The sequence below is a fragment of the Triticum aestivum genome, chromosome 4B (genome assembly GCF_018294505.1).
Source record: "Triticum aestivum cultivar Chinese Spring chromosome 4B, IWGSC CS RefSeq v2.1, whole genome shotgun sequence".
Classification (NCBI taxonomy): domain Eukaryota; kingdom Viridiplantae; phylum Streptophyta; class Magnoliopsida; order Poales; family Poaceae; genus Triticum; species Triticum aestivum.
Genome location: NC_057804.1, coordinates 653101068 through 653115630, shown reverse-complemented (window position 1 = coordinate 653115630; position 14563 = coordinate 653101068). Strand labels below are relative to the sequence as shown.

Sequence of the window (14563 nt, the reverse complement as noted above, 5' to 3'; positions counted from 1 at the left end):
TGGCCAGTGACTCGATTGCGACGAGCCACCGCCGCCATCACCTCCTGATCCGGCGACTGGACCGAGCCACGCCGCTCCAGTCACTACTCAGCCCTCATGGGAACTCCACCGGCGGAGATCCTCAGCCAAGGCAGGGTCGGGGCCGAAGCGGCGCGAGGGCGGCCATGGCACGGCGTGGTTGGGGCGGGCGGAGGAGAACCGGCGGGCCCGTGCCTCGGCGGACGAGAATGCCCGGCCGGCCATGACTCCAGACCTGGAGGCGGGTTGGGGCAGCGGCATGGGGCGTGCGTGACTGTCGTACTAACCATCTAAGCCGAAGTTGGTCCTTAGGTCAAAGCGAAACCGACAAATCCATGTATGGTCAGGCACGAGTAATGCTACACTTACGAAAGAAGTTAACGTAATGTTACGTGATTAGGCAGTTGGCAGGTTTTGATTGGTGTTAGGCGGAGGCAGGGCCCACCCCCACTGAAAATCGGGGGGCAGAGAATTAGGGAAGGGAAGTTTACGTAGCCTGTTCGTAGTCCTTCGTAGGTGTAGGATTATCGGTCAGGCACGCATGCACCGCAATAATAGACATTAAAGTAGGATATACATTTTTTTTCTAGATGTCGGCATGCACCTTCGTGCTCTCGTCGTGCTGCGCTAATGGGTGTTTTCGTGGACACGTCAATTTTTCTCCCGTTGCAACGCACGGTTGTATTTGCTAAGGGAGAAAACTCTTCCTTTCAAATGAAACGACCAATTATCTCTAAAAGACCAACATAGTAAAAATCCGTTTGAATTGAAATCTTTTAAAATTTCTAGAAAAAAATGATTACCTATTAAACTCTCAAATATACTAGTATACAACAATTCCACCCTCTGTATATGCCAACACCATTCCTCTTCCACCTGGTGATAGTGCTAAGCTGAAGGACGTGCCATTGAAGGACATCCCTACGACTTTCTCAACTATATACTTCATGGTTCGGACAACAACCGTCCTTTTTTTAACAATGGACACTGAGCTGTCTTTTTAAGATAAAAATTCCTAAAAATGTTCCATTTTAAAAAATACATTGAAAATTATTCATCAAATTAAAATATTAATAATTATTTTTCAAAAAATCATGTGTTCAAATTTTTTTCCTTCAAAACATGTTTAAGTTCTAATAAAAAAATAAAATGCTTGATTTTTTAAAATAAAGAAATATTTGTGATTGTTTGATAAGCATAAAATAAAATTGCTTGATAAACTATTCCACGCACCACTACTCTTCCATTAGATGAAGGATGTTAGGGTTGCATCTTCATGTCCATACTTTTTTTTGCGGGGTCACGTCCACACTTGATGCTTCGAAAAGCGATAATAGTGTAACCTTATTATTGTTATTTATCAAAATTGGATATACTAAATGGCGTGTTGGCACACGGAACATGTTTTACTATTTATTACGCCCGTTGCAACGCACGGGCATTTGTACTAGTCTTCTCTAAAACAATGAGATTCAATTAACAACCAAACCGAGACAGCAAAGCAGCTGCCAAGGTACAAGCTAGGCACCAGAAAATTTGAACTTTACAACTCTGTTACACGGATACTCCTGGAAGGACGCGTATCCCATATCGGATACGTATCACTATCAGGCCGCCGATACGTATCCATGAAGTATCCGATTTTTTGTTTTTGTTTTTGGTTTTTTGCGAATTTCCGATACCTGGGCTGATACGCATCGGTGCTTTTGGATACAGCCCAGCCCAATAACAATCCTTTTCCCTCTGTCCCTGTCGCCCTAACCTACGACGCCGCACTCCCGCACGCGCCGCATCCTGCGTGGTGAAGCTGCGACTCCCGCTCGCCGCCGCCGGCCACCGGCGACGAGCCTCCGTCTCCGCCTCCTCTCGCCTAGCATCCTCTCCCAAACCCCAAGCTAGGAGCCCTCCGCCGCTCTCCCCTCCCAAACCCCTCCTCGCACCCGCCCAGATCCAAGCGCCCATCTTCCCCTACGCCGCCGCCGCCGCCGCCGCCGGGCCGTCCAAGAGGGGGAGCGAGCGATGGCTCCCTATTAATCTCCATTTCCCCTTCCTCCATCCCCTCCGCCGCTGTCCCCTCCCAAACCCCTCCTCGCACCCGCCCAGATCCAAGCTAGCCCATCTTCCCCTACGCCGCCGCCGCCGCCGCCGGGCTCTCCAAGAGGCGACCATGTTGGAGCTGCCCCTGGTGAAGGGGGACCCCTTCCACCATGTCATGGAGGCGATCCTCGACCTGTCCGATGTGGCCCACGTCGTGTGCACCACAAGGGGCTTGAACCTCCTGGCCGTGGACACCAAACACTTAGCGATCGTCTCGCTCCTCTTCCCCGCCGAGGACTTCAAGGGCTACACCTGCGACGAGTACATCTCCATTGGGATCCCAATCCGCGACTTGGTCAATGCCATCCGCTGCGGCGACGACAAAGACACCATCACCCTCAAGGTCGGCGAAGAAAACTTCGGCACCATTACCTTATCATTCGTGTCGCCCGGTAAGTGCCCGCACGTCTTTTGCACTACCTGCTCTTCGCCCTGACCCTGTGCTGATTTTGTGTTTGTGGAAATGAACAGAGAAGAACACTGTGGATTACGAATTCCGGCTTGTGGATGCCAAACTCGAGCGCTTTCGACTCCCAGATAGGCATTTTTTGAGATCCAAGTACCAGGGCTCTGTCAAAATGCCATCTGTGGAGTTTAGGCGGATCTGCAAGTGCCTCAGTAACTTCGGAGATGAATATGGTACATAGAATTTACCTGGTGATTTATAAGTCTAACTGTTACTGTCGCATGTCTAGTTCTGTACAACCATTTCCATCTCCTGCTGTAGGTGTCATCTCGGTGACTGACGAGGACCTCACATACTTTGCTAAGGGAACAGATGGGGACGTCTACGTGGAGTACAAGCAGGTACTTAAATGATTTGACCCTCTTAGCCCCTCAAATTGGAATGGGTATCATCCTCTGAATATCTGTAAACAATCATATCAGTGATGTGCTGTAGATTCTTAATGCCCTAATGTTGATAGCAAGTGTGCATTCTTGGTTCCTCACCTAGGTTACCTTTTAGCCTGTCTGGCACCAGACTAGCACAACATGCGTACATACTGCCTTAGAAATTCATTGTCTCACTATATACTGTGTTGAGTTGCTAATTCACTTTGTTTGCTAATGTTGCTCTTCTGTGTTTGGAGTATTAATTTAGTCTGCATAACTGGATATGTTATTTTGTCTAGAGCAGAAGCTACATATTTCATAAAGCGGAACATGGCTCTTCATTTGGTTGATTACATTGGTATGGGGTTGAATTAGATGTTTGTTTTTTTTAGTTATTGCTTATTTCCTCCTTAACTGTAAAATCTGGGTGAGGTGGTTAACTACTCTGCAGTGCAAATTAACATCTGTTTATTCTATGAATTTCAATTGGTTCTATCATATGGAGTAACATCTTTAGTATCTTGTGCCATTCAACTACTATTTTAAGAAAATACTGAAGAATGGATCCTGTTTATGCGTATCTGCACTAGTTAGGATGCGTTTGGTTGAAGGTGTCGTATGAATGGGTTGGGACCGTTCAATTTTTTTGGGATTGAACCATTCAATTCATGTGTTTGGCTGAATATAAGTGGTGAGCTAATTATTTAGGACGGGACCACCAGTCATGCTCACATAGTCATGCATGCAAAGGGTGGCCATTTGATTCGACCGATTTGGTTGGGTGGAACGGTTCAGCATCTTCATGGCATATTCTCTTTTTTTGGCTCGAACCATTCATGTGCTTTATAACCAAACATGTCTATTTTCTGAACGATCCCAACCCATTCATGACCGCCCTTGCAACCAAACGCACCCTTAATGGGTCATGTTTGTATCAATGCAGCAAGAAGAAGATACTACTATCTTTAAAATAGATGTGCGAGAACCAGTTAGACTGGCCTTTAATCCGAAGTACTTGAACACCTTCGCCAAGGTGTTCACCCTCTCTGGTCAAGTGAAGCTCTTTCTCTCGAAGACACATCCCCTCATGGTCGAATGCAAAATTGGACAGAAGGGCCGCATCAGATGTTTCGTGGCACCAAAGGTGGAACCAGAGTTCCAAGGGGAAGAGGAAAAGAAAGAGGCCCAAAAAGAAGAAGTTATCAATGTAGGCAAGATGGAATCTGATACCGATGCAAACAAGAATAAGAAGAGAAAGAGAAAGCTAACTGATGACTAGCGGGGGGCAACCAAAAACGTCTTCAGTTAGCATGGAAGTATGTGTAGTAAGAGTCTGTTTGTGACAAGAGAACTTTTAAGTGTCTTTTGTGTACTTTGAACTATGATGTCTGTACTAAGGTGTGATCTATGAACTTCTGTGTTGCCGTCGAATTCTGAACAATCTCGTTTGTGAACCGTTCCGACTTCCGAGCGTCGACTTTTGTGCCATCCGATAAGGGTTCTAGAAACGGACTAAGGTTTTTTTTGTATTATCTCTTCTCTACTCTCTACTTCTCTGATGTGAAAAGTTTTTTCGCCATGGTTTGGTTTGGTCCATCGTCTGTACCACGGGTCCTGCCTTGAAGTTTTTGTTCCTTCAAATGAGCAATGAAGACTGAAGCACCTAATAATTCCTCTTGTCTGGAAACAACTTTCGTCAATTTTTCTGGAATCGAACTGAGGTGTTCATCATGATACTGGCCTGTTGATGTTCATCATACTCTGCCTGATTGTATTGTACCACGAAAACAAATACCCCTCTGCGAGATTGCACTGACCAGCTGCTACACGACTCAGCAGCGGTCGAGCGAGCGTGCGTCGCATCGGTATAGGCGAGCTTTGTCTCTGGCTCGGCCGGCCTCGGGTCGTTCCGGGTTGGGCTCGACCACTTGCCTCGGTTGGGCTCCGTGATCGCATTGGGATGGGCCTCGCCTTTGCTTTGCGTGTGCTTCACTTATCTCTCCTTCTCTATATATATACATGGGGAAAAGGAGATGCCATCTCAAAGAGGGCAAAAAAAAAAAAAAGTGTAGAGCTGCCATGATCAGCAAGTGACTGATCAGTTTTGCCGGGTTGCGATTCAATGATGAGAATGGATTAGAATATTGCTGGTACCGGCTCTTGACTTGTGATGAGTCATGCTGATATGGACAGGAGACAGCTCTTCTAGCAACTACTCCATCTATTCGGACTGGAACAAGGAGTTCAGCGCATGGATCAGGCTTCTTCACAAATGGTCAAAGAGTAGTACAGTACAATTTTGGACGCAATGGCAAGGTGGTGGGCTTGATGAAGTCCAGGACAAGTGAGGTCAGCTCCTGCTCATGGCCGGTGTTGGGCTTGATGAAGTCCAGGACAAGTGAGGTCAGCTCCTGCTCATGGCCGGTGTAACGGTGGTTGGCACCCGCGATGATGCGCAGCTCATGGGGGATGTTTGCCGCGAACAGCCGGGCGTCTTCCACCGGTACGATCTTGTCCTTGGAGCCGTGGATCGTGAGGACCCTGCACGTCATAACAGATTTTCCTTATGGATTCCTTCGGTAAAGGACAGTGATGACAGAGGTGTTAGAGAGTAGCTTGTCACCTGCCGTCTTTGCTTATGGCGTGGCTAGAAAGAAGGGTATCAGTACTCAGCCGGTCTTCCAGGCTTGCTTTTGACACCCGGTACTCCAACTCCTCTACACACAGCCAAGAGCCCCAAACATCACAAAGGTAAACACATTATAGTACGTAGTGTTTACAAGTAATTGAGTAACCACATTATAATTGAATCTGTAAATATGTACAGATACCTAAGCAGTTAAAAAAAAGGATCTTCACATATTGTGAGTCATATTAGGTCGAGACTTCCCATTAAGCTTATATATATGCTACTAAAACCAATAGATCGATTTTGAAACGTTTGCACAGAACCAAAATAAAGGAAAGCAATTATTGGCACCAATATCCTGTCACAAAATTATTGGCATTAAGGTCTACTGCATCACGCTATCATACATCTCTCAACAAAACACTTTTTGAAGTCATGTATGGCCATGCACCTCGGTTGTTGGGGATCGATGTGGAATCTGTTGACACCAGATTTTGGCACGGTCGAAAACATAATTAAGAAGACCTCCAATAGAAAAGTGCTCAAAGTGAGAAAGTTCTATATCGTCAAAAGGAGAAACTTTGCTTTTGGGCACATTTTCATCCGAGGTCATTTACTGCCTCAAAAACCTTGCCGCGGTGAACAGTAACCTTGTCGGGGAAGCTTGTCGAACAGAAGCTTGCTGGGTGAACAGCAATCTTGCCGCGGTGAACAAGTACCTTGCCCGCGGTGAACAGTAACGTTGCCGGGGGTGAACAGTAACCTTGCCGGGGGTGAACAGTAACCTTGCCGGGGAAGCTTGTCGGTGAATAGAAGCTTGCCGAGTGAACAGCAACCTTGCCGCGGTGGACAGTACCTTGCCGGGGGGTGAACAGTACCTTGCCGGGGAAGCTTGTCGCTGAACAGAAGTTGCCGGGTAAGCAGTAACCTTGCCGGATGAACAGTACCCTTGCCGCGTGAACAGTCCCTTGCCGGGTGAACAGTAATCTTGCCGCGTGAACAATGCCTTGCAGGGAAAACTTGCTGGGTGAACAGTACAAACTGTCAAGGCCAATCCGACCCGATGCTAAAGATTGGCTCAAATACTTATCTAGATGGTCTCGGATGGAAAAGTGATCAACATACGGATTGTTGGCCTCGTCGAAGCACACAAAATTGATATTTGAACCGTCTCCATCGGAAGTCATATGCAGATTCCACGGCCCACGCAAGGAGCAAGACTGAAGATTGGGCCAGATTCGGGCTGAATCCAAGTGGGACTAGAACTAGGACTCTAGGACGTGAATTGATGTAATTTTCTTCTAAAGAAAGCCTAGATGAGTCCTTTACTTGTACGGGAAGTCCAGCCGCCTCTTATATATGTTGGGGGTGATGGCCGATTGAACAACACACAATTGAACAATCAATATACTACTTTTTCATCTACGTTTTGTCTCTCCCTCGTTTTTCTCTCTCATTCTTCGTCGTTCTTCGTGTTGGAGAGCTGCGAGTACCGAGGCTCTAGGGGCGAGCGAATCGACCCAGGGCAGCCCATTGCCGCCGCACTCCCTGACGGGGTCCCTCCCGGGCGTGTGGGGTTTCGGGTCTTCAAAAGCGTCTGCCGGCTGTCTTGCGTATCACGCTGCCGGTCAGACCTCCTTCGACGTGAGCTGCGGTGCATCACCCCCGGCGTCGAGGGTACACGTGACGTGTTCGTGTGTCAACACACTTTTTGGCGACTCCGCTGGGGACAAAGATCAATCATCATCATCATCATCCATCATGTCTAGCAACGACAAGATTCCCAAGCCGTCAGAAATCAACGCCGATAACATAATCAAGCCCAATTTTGAGGAGTTATCGGAGGAACATCGCCAAGCTTATGAGGAGTACAAAAAGGCGCGTGAAGAGAAGGAGATGCAGGAGTTCCTTGCTAAGTTCAAGAAGGATCGCCAAGGCAACATCACTCCGGTTGGAGAAATCAAGTTTCCTCCTCTTCATGATGAGCAGTTAAAACCCTCTGTAAGTACTGCCTTTTCTCCCGAGCAGTGGGCTGAGATTGAGAGTCGTATTGCTGATGGTAATAATCTGGTCTATCAAACTTTCATAGAAAATACCAATGCTCAGAAAAATATGCCTCAATCATCTAGTGGTAATATTGGTGTGTCTGCTACTATAGAAAACCCTAATCTGTCTTTACCTCTTTCATCGGCACCTCCCATGCCGGTGAATTGTTACCCTGCCCACACCAATCAGATCGTGGCTGCACCTGCTAATCCCATCATGAACATGCCAAGTTCGGTGGCAACACCGAACCAAGCTTTACCTATAGGTACAAACACTCGACCACAGCCGAACTATGGTTCGGCATACATGCCACAGTTCCTACCTACTGCTAGTAATTCCACTCCTCCTATGCCATTATAGCAAGCTTCATCGTCTACTACAGACGATGCCCTAGCTAACTTTAGAGAGGAGATGGCTAAGATGCTTCGAGAGAATTTTGGAGTTGAGTTACCTCGAAATCGGATTTACCGAAAACCGTACCCCGAGTACTTTGACGCTGTCCAGTGCCCTCCAGGATATAAAGTTCCAGATTTTGTTAAGTTCAATGGAGAGGGCACAAAAACCACATGGGAGCATGTTAGTCAATATTTAGCACAATTGGGTGAAGCAGGATCGCTGAATGAGTTGAAAGTGCGTTTATTTCCTTTGTCATTAACTGGTACTGCGTTTTCATGGTTTTCTTCTTTGCCGCATGGTTCTATTCGTGTATGGTCGCAGCTAGAACAGAAATTTCATGATCACTTTTATAGGGGCGACAATGAACTTAAGTTGTCACATCTTACATCGGTTAAGCAGAAGCATGATGAATCGGTCTCCGATTACGTCAAGAGATTTAGAGATACAAAGAACCGGTGTTACAGTTTGGTGATAACCGAGAGAGACTTGGCAGACCTTGTGCTTAATGGTTTAAGAACTCACATTAGAGAAAAGTTAGAGGGCTATGAGTTTTTAAATATTAACCAAGTCCTACAAAGGACTTTGGCTCAAGAAAGCCGAAGCAAAGATCTTAAAGAGGTGCATAGATATAAAATCGATCGTCCTAAGATGAATATGGTTGAGTATGATAGTGATCATTCGGACGATGAGGTTGAAGTTTGTGCCACTGAATTTGTTTGGCCCTCAAAGGCCAAACCATTTACTTGCAATGATCTAAAGCCGATTCATAAGAATCGTGATGATGAGATGAAATTTACTTTTAACATTGCTAAGTGTGACAAAATATTTGATGCTTTGCTACAAGCTAAGATTATTAGGATATTTCATACTTTACCGCCGTTTGAAGAGCTGAAACGGCGTGCTTATTGCAAGTACCATAATTCTTTTTCTCATGCTACTAACGATTGCAATGTTTTTCGACGACAGATACAATCGGCCATTAATGACGGACGATTGAACTTTTCTGAGATGCAAGTTGATAAACAGCCCTTTCCAATAAATACCATGGATATGGAGGGGAAGAAGCTGCTCATTCGGCCAGAAGTAGCCGAATCTGCTAATAAATCCAATGTTGTCATAGGTGAGCCCAGGGAAAATAAGGAGAGCGACAAGGTCTTGGGGAGACAAGTTGTGCTTGACAAGCAACCCGGTGGCAAGGAGATAATCAAGATCACCATCAAGAATCCTGCACTCGGGGGGCAACCACAAACTCGAGAGAACACTCATGTCAAATTTGTTAAGCCCAAGAGTCCAGAGGTTGGCAAGTGGAAGACGAATGAAGCTAAAGTGCAGCGCAAGAGAATCAAGCCAACTTTTGATATGTTGCTGTCCAAATATGCCAATCGAGCGGCCGGTTCTAGCTCTAACCGGTCATCAAATTTGAAGCGCTCAAGATCACCTCCGAGGGAAGAATTTCAGCATCACGCAAGGCCATATGGGTCGTGGGCACCAGGACCATGGATGTCGCCACCTCCTTATGCGCCATACTACATGGGAGGATTCAATGGAGGATGGGAGCAGCCCCCAATGGCCCCTTATGCTTTTCATCCAGGGTGGGCAGAACCAAGGAGGCCTATTCGTGAGAGGCTTTCTTATCCCACACGAGGCCGTTTGAACAATGGTGTCAATCGGCCGATGCAAAACAATCAAGAAAGGATCAGCAAGCAAGTGTGGCGTGTTAAATCACCAAGTGCAGCGGTCGAGTCTGGAAAAGGCAAGGAAAATATCAATGCCGACTCACTCATCTTGGGTACTGAAACATTCACCATACAACAGCCGATTGTGCATAACAGCCCAACTGAGCCGATATTTGCTATCGCGCCAAAGCACTCGGCTAATGACCATGAAGCTAGCACCAGCCAAGTGAAGCTAAGAGATCCTAAATACACTCAGCCAAAGTGGTGTCCTCCAGGGTTAACAAAAACACAGAAGAGGAAACTGCAAAGGTTAAGGAGTCAAGAGATGGCAGAACAAGAGGCCGAGAAACAAAGGGATAAATTGTTCAATGACACTCGGCCCATGTTACCTACAAAACAAGTTTGGATGCCCAAACAAATCAAAGATGTAGCAGCTCCTATGTCCATCACAACAGCACCTACGCCACCAAAGGAGAATGATGCGAACACTGATACATCGTCCCCGACGCCTATCACTTCCCTTTCAGTCGGACAGGTTTCAGAACCGGTAGATACACTTGAGGAAGGAGATGAGATGGTGGATTATGAGCCTACACCGGTCCACGAAGGTATGGATATCAATATGGTGTATTACTTACCCGCTGAATTTCGTGCTATAGATGAAGAAGGGGAAGTAGCTCAGCTAGATTTTGGTCCTAAAAATGTTATATTCGAGAAACCAAAAGAACCGGTGACACACTTGAAGCCATTGTTCCTTAAAGGTCATATTAATGGGTCGCCGGTTGCTAGAATGCTTGTCGATGGTGGTGCTGTGGTGAATCTTATGCCATATTCGGTCTTCAAAAAATTGGGTTTGTCTGATGAGCAATTGATCAAGACCAATATGGTGCTTAATGGATTTGGAGGCAAAGAGAAAACTGAAGCCAAAGGTGTAATGTACGTGGAGCTTACAGTCGGAAGCAAAACTTTGGCTACTGCATTCTTTGTCGCCGAGGTGCAAGGTAACTACAACGTCATACTAGGCCGTGATTGGGTTCATGCAAACCAGTGCGTGCCATCTACTATGCACCAGTTTTTGATCCAGTGGGTTGATGATGAGGTGGAAGTCATTCATGCGGATAATTCGGCTTGTGTTGCTTTGGCCGATGCATCAGTGGATTGGCAACATCCCAATGCTACTTGCTTGACGGGGCGTGACTTATCGGAATGTGATTTTCTTAGCGCTACAAGAAGTGGTTTCGTGCCCGTTTCTTTAAAGCCGGTTGGTGGTAATCGGCTCCAAGGTATGATGTATTTAAATGGATTCTAACTCAGATTGGTTGCAGAAGCGTCTTGTTGAATATCGGTCCAATGAGAACGATATGTATGAATCTATAGAGGAGTCAGATGATATGGATAAGTTAGGACAAGGTTTTACGTCGGTCGATCCATTAGAAGAGATAGACATAGGAGATGGTTCAATTCCTAGGCCGACATTTGTAAACAAAACTTTAAAAGCCGATCATAAAGCTAAGTTCATCGAGTTATTGAAAGAATATGTTTGTTGCTTTGCATGGGAATATCATGAGATGCCAGGTTTAAGCCGAGAGCTAGTGGAGCATCGGTTACCTATAAAGGTTGGTTTTAGACCGTATAAACAATCCGCCAGAAAGTTTAACCCAAAAGCATATGACCGGATCAAGGAAGAGATCGGTCGTTTGCTTAAAGCTAAATTTATTAGTCCTTGCAGGTATGCCGAGTGGATTTCTAACATTGTACCAGTAGAGAAAAAGGGCTCCGGCAAGTTGAGGGTGTGCATTGATTTCAGAGATTTGAATAGAGCTACACCTAAAGATGAGTATCCCATGCCAATAGCCGATATGCTTATTAATGATGCCTCTGGACATAAGGTCATTAGCTTTCTTGATGGGAATGCGGGGTATAACCAGATTTTTATGGCCGAAGAGGACATGTACAAAACGGCTTTTCGATGCCCTGGTTTCCTTGGTTTATTTGAGTGGACAGTGATGACCTTTGGATTAAAAAATGCCGGTGCCACGTATCAAAGGGCTATGAATTTAATTTTTCATGATTTACTTGGTGTTATACTTGAGATTTATATTGATGATATTGTTATCAAATCGGATGCTTTTGAATCTCACTTAGCCGATTTGCGTTTAGCTTTTGAAAGAATGAAAAAATATGGACTGAAGATGAATCCTTTGAAGTGTGCATTTGGAGTTTCGGCTGGCAGGTTTTTGGGTTTAATTATTCATGAAGATGGCATAGAGATTGATCCCAAAAAGATAGAAGCCATACAGAAAGTGGAGGCTCCAACATGCAAGAGAGATATACAAAAGTTCCTTGGCAAGGTCAATTATTTGAGAAGGTTCATAGCTAATCTGTCAGGGAAAGTTGATGCATTTACTCCTATCCTTCGGTTAAAGAATGATGTTGATTTCACTTGGGGGGGGGCAAAACAACAAGAGGCGTTTGATATGATCAAGAACTATTTGTGCACTCCTCCAGTGATGAGAGCGCCCAAGCATAAGGAACCCTTTAAGCTTTACATTGTAGCAGAAGAAGGTGTTATTGGTGCTGTTTTAACTCAAGAAACCGAAGGAAAAGAGCATGCTATTACATATTTGAGCCGACGCTTATTGGACGCCGAGACAAGGTATACGTTTATTGAAAAATTATGCCTATGCTCATATTATGCTTGCACAAAATTGAGACATTATCTAGTGCCTAGTACTTGCATAATAGCTTGTCAAACCGATGTCATCAAATACATGTTGCATAGGACAATTCTTAGTGGCAGAATTGGCAAGTGGGCTTATGCTTTAATTGAATATGATTTGGCTTATGAATCTCTAAAATCCATGAAGGGCCAAATTGTTGCTGATTTTATTGTCGAACATCGGATTGATGACAAGCATGATACTGATATAAACCTTGTCTCATTAGTGCCATGGAGATTATATTTTGATGGTTCAGTTTGTAACAATGGCCAAGGTGTTGGTATTGTTTATATATCTCCTCATGGTGCTGTTTTTAAAGCCTCGTGCCGCTTAGAATATTTTTGCACAAACAATCAAGCCGAATATGAGGCATTGTTATTCGGCTTGGAGATGTTACTTGTTGTAGGTGCTACACATGTTGAGGCTTTTGGTGATTCGTTATTAGTAGTGCAACAAGTGTCCAAAGTCTTTCAATGTTTAGACGAATCACTTAATGTTTATCTTGATAAGTGTCTAGATACAATTTCTACTTTGGATTATTTCAGCATTGCTCATATATCTAGACATGACAATTGGAGAGCAAATGAGTTGGCACAACAAGCATCCGGCTATCATGTTGATCATGGCATGTTTCATATTTCTCAGAAGCCGATGTCTTGTCTTGCAAATATGGGAGAGGCCGAACCAGAGCCCACTGATTCGGTCACTAACAAAAAATATAGTGCAGGTGAAAATCATGACTGGAGGAAGCCCATTATGGATTACTTGCGTGATCCAAGTGAAAGGGTGGACAGGACTGTTCGGCGTATGGCTTTCAAATATACAATAAGAGATGGCGGTCTTTATCGCCGAACGGTTGAAGATGTTCTTTTGAAGTGCTTGGATGAGGACCAAGCGAGAGTTGCTATGGGAGAGGTACATGAAGGCATTTGTGGTACTCATCAGTCGGCCTCCAAGATGAAGTGGTTATTGCGACGTGCTGGATTTTATTGGCCGACTATGATCAATGATTGCTTCAGGTACTATAAAGGGTGTGAAGCTTGTCAAAAAATTGGTGATATTCAATTGGCTCCTGCTGCTATGTTACATCCTATTATCAAGCCGTGGCCTTTTAGAGGATGGGATTTAGATTTCATTGGGCAAATTCATCCATCTTCCTCCAAGGGGCATCGGTTCGTGTTGGTGGCAACCGATTATTTCACCAAGTGGTCTGAAGCAGTACCTCTCAAGAACATGACACATACGGAGGTAATTCAATTCATAACAGAGCACATTATTCATAGATTCGGTATTCCTCAGACATTGACTATAGATCAAGGTTCGTCTTTCGTGTCACATCAAGTTAGAGAGTTTGCCGAATCCTATAACATAAAGTTGCTCAATTCATCTCCGTATTATGCCCAAGCTAATGGACAAGCTGAATCTAGCAATAAGATATTGATCAAGCTCATCAAAAAGAAGATTGAGGATAATCCAAGGAAATGGCATGAGTTATTGTCTGAAGCTTTATGGGCACATAGAATCTCAAGGCATGGTGCTACAAAGGTTACTCCATATGAGCTAGTATACGGTCAAGAGGTTGTTTTACCAGTGGAAGTGAATTTGAGTGCTTTGAGAATAGCCAAACAAAATGACTTATCGGCAGTGGACTTTTACAATTTGATGATGGACAACATTGATGAAGTTGCCGATAAACGTTTGGCTGCTTTGAAGGCCATAGAGAGGGACAAGCTGAGGGTAACCAGAGCTTACAATAAAAAGGTCAAGTTGAAGAATTTTCAGGTTGGCGATCTTGTGTGGAAAGTGATTCTGCCGATTGGTTCTAGAGATAGAAAATTCGGGAAGTGGTCTCCAAACTGGGAAGGTCCTTTTAGGATTGCAAGGATAGTTCCTGGAAATTCATATTTGGTGGAATCTATGCAGGGAGTATTGTTACCTCGAGCTCTCAATGTCAGATATCTGAAGAATTACCACCCAAGTGTGTGGCAAGAAACCTAATTAGGCAATGGCCGATATATGATTATCGCCTTTAGCATAAAACACGGCCGATACGTACTTATCGCCCTAAGAAATATAGATAGCCGATGGAGTGTTGACATCGTCCTTAGAACAAACATGGTGCAAGTTATTTTTCGGCACACAAGCTT

General features: G+C 44.9%; 1 protein-coding gene across 1 annotated transcript; it reads left to right on the top strand.

The window, feature by feature from the left end:
• The first annotated feature begins 1769 nt into the window (after positions 1 to 1769).
• LOC123093897 (proliferating cell nuclear antigen) lies at positions 1770 to 4403 on the top strand. The gene is made up of 4 exons (XM_044515963.1): positions 1770 to 2507; positions 2587 to 2754; positions 2843 to 2922; positions 3893 to 4403. Exons 1-4 carry the CDS (start codon positions 2186 to 2188, stop codon positions 4226 to 4228), a joined length of 906 nt encoding a protein of 301 aa, XP_044371898.1. The 5' UTR covers positions 1770 to 2185; the 3' UTR covers positions 4229 to 4403.
• The last annotated feature ends 10160 nt before the right edge of the window (positions 4404 to 14563 follow it).

What these genes read in the sequence shown, in the direction of transcription:
- LOC123093897 (XM_044515963.1), top strand. Translation starts at nt 2,186, where the DNA reads ATGTTGGAGCTGCCCCTGGTGAAGGGGGACCCCTTCCACCATGTCATG. An exon ending in TAACTTCGGAGATGAATATG is followed by an intron (nt 2,755 to 2,842) that starts GTACATAGAATT and finishes CTCCTGCTGTAG; the next exon opens with GTGTCATCTCGGTGACTGAC. An exon ending in TCTACGTGGAGTACAAGCAG is followed by an intron (nt 2,923 to 3,892) that starts GTACTTAAATGA and finishes GTATCAATGCAG; the next exon opens with CAAGAAGAAGATACTACTAT.